Below are 9,648 nucleotides of genomic sequence, written 5' to 3'. Positions count from 1 at the left end.
GTCGTGTCTGGAACACACACAGCTCCCGGTGCCATGTCCCTGCTGTGTCAATGAGCTCCAGCATGTGGTACATCATGCAGAGTATCCAGAGCAAATACTCACTGTCCGAGCGACTCATCCGCACCATTGCTGTGCGCTCCTTCCCCCACGACAGCGTGGAGGATCTCATCAACCGGGTCAGTATCACAGGGAGAGGAGGACTGAGAGAGTGAGTGTGTGTGTGTGCGAGTGAGTATGTGTGTATTAGAGAGTGAGTGCGGGTGTGTGAGTGAGAGTGAGACTTGAGTGAGTGTGTGTATGTGAGTGAATGTGCGTGTGAGTGTGGGAGTGTGAGAGAGAGACAGACTTGAGTGTGTGTGTGTGTGAGTGTGTGTGTGAGAGTGCGGGAGTGTGTGAGAGAGAGAGAGAGAGGCTTGAGTGTGTGTATGTGAGTGAGTGTGTGTGAGAGTGGGAGTGTGTGTATGTGAGTGAATGTGTGTGTGAATGAGTGAGTGTGGGAGTGTGTGTGTGGGACTGTATGTCTACATGTGAGTGCGTGAGTGAGTGAATGTGTGTGTGTGAGTGCGAGAGTGTGTGTGAGAGTATGAGAGAGAGAGAGAGAGACTTGAGTCTGTGTATGTGAGTGAGTGTGTGTGTGAGTGCGGGAGTGTGTGTGTGAGAGTATGTGAGAGAGAGACTTGAATGTGTGTATGTGAGTGAATGTGTGTGAGAGTGCGGGAGTGTGTGTGTGAGAGTATGTGAGAGAGAGAGACTTGAGTGTGTGTATGTGAGTGAATGTGTGTGAGAGTGCGGGAGTGTGTGTGTGAGAGTATGTGAGAGAGAGAGACTTGAGTGTGTGTATGTGAGTGAATGTGTGTGTGAGTGCGGGAGTGTGTGAGAGTGAGAGAGAGAGACTTGAGTGTGTGTATGTGAGTGAATGTGTGTGAGAGTGCGGGAGTGTGTGAGAGAGAGAGACTTGAGTGTGTGTAAGTGAGTGAATGTGTGTGAGAGTGTGGGAGTGTGTGTGAGAGAGAGAGACTTGAGTGTGTGTATGTGAGTGAATGTGTGAGAGTGCGGGAGTGTGTCAGAGAGAGAGAGACTTGAGTGTGTGTATGTGAGTGAATGTGTGTGAGAGTGCGGGAGTGTGTGTGTGAGAGTGTGTGTGAGAGAGAGACTTGAGTGTGTGTATGTGTGTGAATGTGTGTGTGAGTGCAGGAGTGTGTGTGAGAGAGTGTGTGTGAGAGAGAGAGAGACTTGAGTGTGTGTATGTGTGTGAATGTGTGTGTGAGTGCGGGAGTGTGTGTGAGAGAGAGACTTGAGTGTGTGTATGTGTGTGAATGTGTGTGTGAGTGCGGGAGTGTGTGTGAGAGAGAGACTTGAGTGTGTGTATGTGAGTGAATGTGTGTGTGAGAGTGCGGGGACTGTGTGTGAGAGAGAGACTTGAGTGTGTGCATGTGAGTGAATGTGTATGAGAGTGCGGGAGTGTGTGTGAGAGTGCGGGAGTGTGTGAGAGAGAGAGAGACTTGAGTGTGTGTATGTGAGTGCGGGAGTGTGTGTGAGTGCGGGAGTGTGTGTGAGAGAGAGAGAGAGAGACTTGAGTATGTGTATGTGAGTGAATGTGTGTGAGAGTGCGGGAGTGTGAGAGAGTGTGTGTATGTGAGTGAATGTGTGTGAAAGTGCGGGAGTGTGTGTGAGAGTGTGTGAGAGAGAGAGACTTGAGTGTGTGTATGTGAGTGAATGTGTAAGTGAGTGCGGGAGTGTGTGTGAGAGAGAGATTTGAGTGTGTGTATGTGAGTGAATGTGTGTGTGAGTGCGGGAGTGTGTGTGAGAGTGCGGGAGTGTGAGAGAGAGAGAGAGAGAGACTTGAGTGTGTGTCTGTGAGTGAATGTGTGAGTAAGTGCGGGAGTGTGTGTGAGAGTATGTGAGAGAGATAGACTTGAGGGTGTGTATGTGAGTGAGTGTGTGTGTGAGAGTGCAGGAGTGTGAGTGAGAGAGAGACTTGAGTGTGTGTAAGTGAGTGAATGTGTGTGTGAGTGTGTGTGAGAGAGAGAGACTTGAGTGTGTGTATGTGAGTGAATGTGTATGAGAGTGCGGGAGTGTGTGTGAGAGAGTATGAGAGAGAGAGACTTGAGTGTGTGTATGTGAGTGAGGCTGTGTGAGAGTGCGGGAGTGTGTGAGAGAGAGAGAGACTTGAGTGTGTGTGTGTGTGTGACTGAATGTGTGTGTGTGAGTGCGAGTGTGTGTGAGAGAGAGAGACTTGAGTGTGTGTATGTGAGTGAATGTGTATGAGAGTGCGGGAGTGTGAGAGAGAGTGTGTGTATGTGAGTGAATGTGTGTGAAAGTGCGGGAGTGTGTGAGAGAGTATGTGAGAGAGAGAGACTTGAGTGTGTGTATGTGAGTGAATGTGTGTGAATGTGTGTGAAAGTGCGGGAGTGTGTGAGAGAGTATGTGAGAGAGAGAGACTTGAGTGCGTGTATGTGAGTGAATGTGTATGAGAGTGCGGGAGTGTGTGAGAGAGAGTATGTGAGAGAGAGAGAGACTTGAGTGTGTGTATGTGAGTGAGTGTGTGTGAGAGTGCGGGAGTGTGTGACAGAGAGAGAGACTTGAGTGTGTGTGTGTGTGACTGAATGTGTGCGTGTGAGTGCGAGTGTGTGTGAGAGAGAGAGACGTGAGTGTGTGTATGTAAGTGAATGTGTATGAGAGTGCGGGAGTGTGTGTGAGAGAGTGTGTGTATGTGAGTGAATGTGTGTGAAAGTGCGGGAGTGTGTGAGAGAGAGACTTGAGTGTGTGTATGTGTGTGTGTGTGAGAGTGCGAGAGTGTGTGTGAGAGTGTGTGAGAGAGAGAGACTTGAGTGTGTGTATGTGAGTGAATGTGTATGAGAGTGCGGGAGTGTGAGAGAGAGTGTGTGTATGTGAGTGAATGTGTGTGAAAGTGCGGGAGTGTGTGAGAGAGTATGTGAGAGAGAGAGACTTGAGTGTGTGTATGTGAGTGAATGTGTGTGAATGTGTGTGAAAGTGCGGGAGTGTGTGAGAGAGTATGTGAGAGAGAGAGACTTGAGTGCGTGTATGTGAGTGAATGTGTATGAGAGTGCGGGAGTGTGTGTGAGAGAGTATGTGAGAGAGAGAGAGACTTGAGTGTGTGTATGTGAGTGAGTGTGTGTGAGAGTGCGGGAGTGTGTGACAGAGAGAGAGACTTGAGTGTGTGTGTGTGTGACTGAATGTGTGCGTGTGAGTGCGAGTGTGTGTGAGAGAGAGAGACGTGAGTGTGTGTATGTAAGTGAATGTGTATGAGAGTGCGGGAGTGTGTGTGAGAGAGTGTGTGTATGTGAGTGAATGTGTGTGAAAGTGCGGGAGTGTGTGTGAGAGTGTGTGAGAGAGAGACTTGAGTGTGTGTATGTGTGTGTGTGTGAGAGTGCGAGAGTGTGTGTGAGAGTGTGTGAGAGAGAGAGACTTGAGTGTGTGTATGTGAGTGAATGTGTAAGTGAGTGCGGGAGTGTGAGAGAGAGAGAGATTTGAGTGTGTGTATGTGAGTGAATGTGTGTGAAAGTGCGGGAGTGTGTGAGAGAGTGTGTGAGAGAGAGAGACTTGAGTGTGTGTATGTGAGTGAATGTGTAAGTGAGTGCGGGAGTGTGTGTGAGAGAGAGATTTGAGTGTGTGTATGTGAGTGAATGTGTGTGTGAGTGCGGGAGTGTGTGTGAGAGAGTATGTGAGAGAGAGACTTGAGTGTGTGTATGTGAGTGAATGTGTGTGAGAGTGCGGGAGTGTGTGTGTGAGAGAGACTTGAGTGTGTGTACGTGAGTGAATGTGTGTGTGAGTGCACGAGTGTGTGAGAGAGACTTGACTGTGTGTATGTGTGAATGTGTGTGTGAGCGCGGGAGTGTGTGAGAGAGAATGTGTATGTGAGTGTGTGTGTGTATGAGAGTGCGGGAGTGTGTGTGTGTGAGAGACTTGAGTGTGTGTATGTGAGTGAATGTGTGTGAGAGTGCGGGAGTGTGTGAGAGAGAATGTGTATGTGAGTGTGTGTGTGTATGAGAGTGCGGGAGTGTGTGAGAGAGAGAGACTTGAGTGTGTGTATGTGAGTGAATGTGTGTGAAAGTGCGGGAGTGTGTGAGAGAGTGTGTGAGAGAGAGAGACTTGAGTGTGTGTATGTGAGTGAATGTGTGTGAAAGTGCAGGAGTGTGTGAGAGAGTGTGAGAGAGAGAGAGATTTGAGTGTGTGTATGTGAGTGAATGTGTATGTGATTGCAGGAGTGTATGTGAGAGAGAGACTTGAGTGTGTGTGTGTGAGTGAATGTGTGTGAGAGTGTGTATGTGTGTGTGTGAGAGAGTGCGGGAGTGTGAGAGAGAGACTTGAGTGTGTGTATGTGAGTGAATGTGTATGTGATTGCAGGAGAGTATGTGAGAGAGAGACTTGAGAGTGTGTGTGTGAGTGAATGTGTGTGTGTGAGTGAGTGAGTGAGTGCGGGTGTGAGTGTGTGAGAGAGATTTGAGTGTATGAGAGTGAGACACAGATCGGGGGACTGGGTGTTCAGCAGTTGGTTGGTATCTCACTCCGCGATGTGTTTGTTTTGTCCCTGCTTCAGGGGGCCGATATAAACTGCACTCATGGGACCCTGAAACCATTGCACTGTGCCTGCATGATGTCTGACCCAGAATGTGTGGAGCTCCTACTGGAGAAAGGAGCGGAGGTAAAACAAAATAATCCCACTGAGGGAGCGCCGCACTGTCGGAGGGTCAGCGCTGAGGGAGAGCCGCACTGTCGGAGGGTCAGCGCTGAGGGAGCGCCGCGCTGTCGGAGGGTCAGCGCTGAGGGAGCGCCGCGCTGTCGGAGGGTCAGCGCTGAGGGAGCGCCGCGCTGTCGGAGGGTCAGCGCTGAGGGAGCGCCGCGCTGTCGGAGGGTCAGCGCTGAGGGAGCGCCGCATTGTCGGAGGGTCAGCGCTGAGGGAGAGCCGCGCTGTCGGAGGGTCAGCGCTGAGGGAGAGCCGCGCTGTCGGAGGGTCAGTGCTGAGGGAGCGTCGCACTGTCGAAGGGTCAGCGCTGAGGGAGAGCCGCACTGTGGGAGGGTCAGTGCTGAGGGAGCGCCGCACTGTCGGAGGGTCAGCGCTGAGGGAGCGTCGCACTGTCGGAGGGTCAGCGCTGAGGGAGAGCCACGCTGTCGGAGGGTCAGCGCTGAGGGAGAGCCGCACTGTGGGAGGGTCAGTGCTGAGGGAGCGCCGCACTGTCGGAGGGTCAGCGCTGAGGGAGCGCCGCGCTGTCGGAGGGTCAGCGCTGAGGGAGCGCCGCACTGTGGGAGGGTCAGTGCTGAGGGAGCGCCGCACTGTCGGGAGAGGGAGAGCCGCACTGTGGGAGGGTCAGTGCTGAGGGAGCGCCGCGCTGTCGGGAGGGTCAGGGCTGAGGGAGAGCCGCACGGTCGGGAGGGTCAGTGCTGAGGGAGCGCCGCACTGTCGGGAGGGTCAGGGCTGAGGGAGAGCCGCACTGTCGGAGGGTCAGCGCTGAGGGAGCGCCGCACTGTCGGGAGGGTCAGGGCTGAGGGAGAGCCGCACGGTCGGGAGGGTCAGCGCCGAGGGAGCGCCGGGGGAGTGCAGCACTGCCGGAGAACTAACCGCCGATTCTCTGCAGGTGAACGCGACGGACGGCTACCACCGGACGGCCCTGCACTATGCCGCGGAGAAGGACGCTGCCTGCGTGGAGGTCCTGCTGGAGTTCGGGGCGGACCCCAACGCCCCGGACGGGAACATGGACTCCCCCCTGCACTGGGCGGCCTTCAAGAACAGCCATGAGTGCGCCCGGGCGCTGCTGGAGGCCGGAGCCCGGGTGGAGGCCTCGGACTACAACCGGGACACCCCGCTGAGCTGGGCGGCCGCCCGCGGCAACCTGGAGAGCGCGCGGGTGCTGCTGGAGTACGGGGCCCAGGTCCGGGTCCGCAACCTGAAGGGCCAGACGCCCGTCTCCCGCCTGTCGGGCCTGCTGGGCCGGGGCCTGGGGGGCGAGCGGGAGGAGGCCTGCTTCAGGCTGCTGGAGAGGGCCGGGGGCGCCTGCCTGGACCGGGCTCCCTGCACCGGAGGCCCCTCCTCCCCCACCGCCACCGCCTGGCAGCCCGGCACCCTCAAGGGGCTGAGCCGCTACGCCGTGCGGCGCAGCCTGGGCGCCCGGTACCTCCCGGCGGCTGTCGAGACCCTCCCCCTCCCCAGCTCGGTCAAGGAGTATCTGCTGCTGGCAGGGTGAGGGCCTGAGGGGGGGGGGGTGAGGGAGGGGGGTAGGGGGTGAGGGGTATTCACACTGACCCCGTCAGGGCAGCTGTCCGACTGCGGGGTGCCGGGGTTTCACAGGAGGAGGCCGTTCGGCCCCTCTCCCTCCCCCGAGCCTGTCACACAGGAACATGGAGGAGGCCATTCAGCCCCTCTCCCTCCCTCCCTCCCCCGAGCCTGTCACACAGGAACATGGAGGAGGCCATTCAGCCCCTCTCCCTCCCTCCCTCCCCCGAGCCTGTCACACAGGAACATGGAGGAGGCCATTCAGCCCCTCTCCCTCAAGCCTGTCACTCAGGAACAGTAGGAGGCCCCTCTCCCCCTCCCCGAGCCTGTGACACAGGAACAGGAGGAGGCCATTCAGCCCCTTCTCCCTTCCTGAGCCTGTGACACAGGAACAGCAGGAGGCCATTCAGCCCCTTCTCCCTCCCTGAGCCTGTTACACAGGAACAGGAGGAGGCCATTCAGCCCCTTCTCCCTCCCTGAGCCTGTGACACAGGAACAGCAGGAGGCCATTCAGCCCCTCTCCCTCAAGCCTGTCACTCAGGAACAGTAGGAGGCCCCTCTCCCCCTCCCCGAGCCTGTGACACAAGAACATGGAGGAGGCCATTCAGCCCCCCTCTCCCTCCCTCGAGCCTGTCACTCAGGAACAGGAGGAGGCCCCTCTGCCCGAGCCTGTGACACAGGAACATGGAGGAGGCCATTCAGCCCCTCTCCCTCCCTCCATGAACCTGTTACACAGGAACAGGAGGCCATTCAGCCCCTCTCCTTGAGCCTGTCACAGAGGAACAGGAGGCCATTCAGCCCCTCTCTCTCCCTCCCTCGAGCCTGTCACACAGGAACATGGAGGAGGCCATTCAGCCCCTCTCCCTCGAGCCTGTCACTCAGGAACAAGCCATTCAGCCCCTCTCGACCCAGCTGCACCAGTCGATCGCGTCACAGCCGACCTGAGCCTTGGCTCCTGTCGCTCCCTAACCCCCGAGCGCACCTTACCTTACACTGCTCTCAGTCCGTGCGAAGGTTCTGCTCTGTACGCAGAGGGGAACGAGAGGGAAGGTCCCGGATTAATCCTCTCACCGGGACGCTGCGCTAACCTCCCTCCCCGGGGGTCTAGGTTTGAACATACCACGTTAGGAGCAGTTACAGGGGCCCCCCTGGACCCTGCTCTGGATTCAATAAGATCTCTGTGTATACAAAGATATATTTTTTAGAAGGACAGAGATGTTTCTGGTGCTATGTTTTACTGTGTGTGTGTGTGCGTGTGTGTGTGTGAGCACGCTTACTGTATTCCCATCCTCGATCAGTCCGTTCGCGCGGAGAATCAGAAATCTAATAAACATCAGAGGACCTTTGAACAGTGAATCTCTCCATTCTGTTCCCAGCTTTGTCCTTGGTCCCGCTCCCACCCGACTCTCTCTCTCCGTCCAAACCCCTCTCAGGCCCTCCCTGTCTCCCCCAGCGATTGTCGCCTCTCTCAGCCGGTCTTTCTCCATCTCTCCCTCCCTCCCTCCCTCTCTCTCTGTCTCTCCAGCTGCTTGTTCCTCACTCTCAATCCCTGCCTGTCTCTCTCTCTGCCCGTACCACTTGCCGATGGGTTGCTCTGCCTCTTACCACCTCCTGTTCCGACTTAAAGGGAGCCCCGGACTCCATCTGCAAATGATCTGTCACCTCCTCCAGCCCCTACTCCCCTCCCTATCTCTGTAACATCCTCCAGCCCCTATCCCCTCCCTATCTCTGTAACCTCCTCCAGCCCCCTACACCCCTCCCTATCTCTGTAACCTCCTCCAGTCCCTACAACCCTCCTTATCTCTGTAACCTCCTCCAGTCCCTACAACCCTCCCTATCTCTGTAACCTCCGCCAGCCCCGACAACCCTTCCTATCTCTGTAACCTCCTCCAGCCCCTCCAACCCTCCCTATCTCTGTAACCTCCTCCAGCCCCTACAACCCCCCTATCTCTGTAACCTCCTCCAGTCCCTACAACCCTCCCTATCTCTGTCACCTCCTCCAGTCCCAACATCCCTCCCTATCTCCGTCACCTCCTCCAGTCCCCTACAACCCTCCCTATCTCTGTAACCTCCTCCAGCCCCTCCAACCCTCCCTATCTCTGTAACCTCCTCCAGCCCCTACAACCCCCCTATCTCTGTAACCTCCTCCAGTCCCTACAACCCTCCCTATCTCTGTCACCTCCTCCAGTCCCAACATCCCTCCCTATCTCCGTCACCTCCTCCAGTCCCCTACAACCCTCCCTATCTCTGTAACCTCCTCCATCCCCTACAACCCTCCCTATCTCTGTAACCTCCTCCAGTCCCTACAACCCTCCCTATCTCTGTAACCCCCTACAACCCTCCCTATCTCTGTAACCTCCTCCAGTCCCTACAACCCTCCCTATCTCTGTAACCTACTCCAGCTCCTACAACCCTATCTCTGTAACCTCCTCCAGCCCTCTACAACCCTCCCTATCTCTGTAACCTCCTCCAGTCCCTACAACCCTCCCTATCTCTGTAACCCCCTACAACCCTCCCTATCTCTGTAACCTCCTCCAGTCCCTACAACCCTCCCTATCTCTGTAACCTACTCCAGCTCCTACAACCCTATCTCTGTAACCTCCTCCAGCCCTCTACAACCCTCCCTATCTCTGTAACCTCCTCCAGCCCCTTCAACCCTCCCTATCTCTGTAACCTCCTCCTGTCCCCTCCAACCCTCCCTATCTCTGTAACCTCCTCCAGCCCCGACAACCCTCCCTATCTCTGTAACCTCCTCCAACCCCTACAAACCTCCCTATCTCTGTCACCTCCTCCAGCCCCTACAACCCTCCCTATCTCTGTAACCTCCTCCAGCCCCTACAACCCTCCCTATTTCTGTCACCCCCTCCAGCCCCCTACAACCCTCCCTTTCTCTGTAACCTCCTCCAGCCCCCTACTCCCCTGTCTCTGTAACCTCCTCCAGCCCCCTACAACCCTCCCCATCTCTGTAACCTCCTTCAGCCCCTACAACCCTCCCCATCTCTGTAACCTCCTTCAGCCCCTACAACCCTCCCTATCTCTGTAACCTCCTCCAGTCCCTACAACCCTCCCTATCTCTGTAACCTCCTCCAGTCCCTACAACCCTCTCTATCTCTGTAACCTCCTCCAGACCCCTACACCCCTCCCTATCTCTGTAACCTCCTCCAATTCCGGCCTCTCTCCCATCCCACCCAACCCCGATTCCCATCGCTCCACCATCGGCGGCCGTGCCTTCAGTTGCCTAGGACCCCGGGCTCTGGAATCCCCTCCCTCAACCTCTCCGCCTCTCTCTCTCTCTCTCTCTCGCCTTTTCAGAAGCTCCTTAAAACCGACCCCCCTTGGGCCGAGTTTGGGGCTGCCTGTGCCCGATATCTCCGGCTGGTCCCGATTCCGGTCTGAGGGACGGGTCTTTCTCTGCC

At 56.1% G+C, this 9,648-nt stretch overlaps 1 protein-coding gene across 1 annotated transcript; it reads left to right on the top strand.

Moving 5' to 3' along the window:
• Nucleotides 1-6: 6 nt before the first annotated feature.
• On the top strand, nt 7-7,586 carry asb8 (ankyrin repeat and SOCS box containing 8). Its single transcript, XM_078538331.1, has 3 exons — nt 7-176; nt 4,562-4,666; nt 5,598-7,586. The coding sequence occupies exons 1-3, from the start codon at nt 51-53 to the stop codon at nt 6,201-6,203; spliced, it is 837 nt and encodes a 278-aa protein (XP_078394457.1). The 5' UTR covers nt 7-50; the 3' UTR covers nt 6,204-7,586.
• The last annotated feature ends 2,062 nt before the right edge of the window (nt 7,587-9,648 follow it).

Source organism: Cetorhinus maximus, unplaced genomic scaffold (genome assembly GCF_964194155.1).
Source record: "Cetorhinus maximus unplaced genomic scaffold, sCetMax3.hap1.1 HAP1_SCAFFOLD_4768, whole genome shotgun sequence".
Taxonomy (NCBI): Eukaryota; Metazoa; Chordata; class Chondrichthyes; order Lamniformes; family Cetorhinidae; genus Cetorhinus; species Cetorhinus maximus.
The sequence above is the reverse complement of the archived record's forward strand: the minus strand, read 5'-3'. Positions and strand labels throughout refer to the sequence as shown.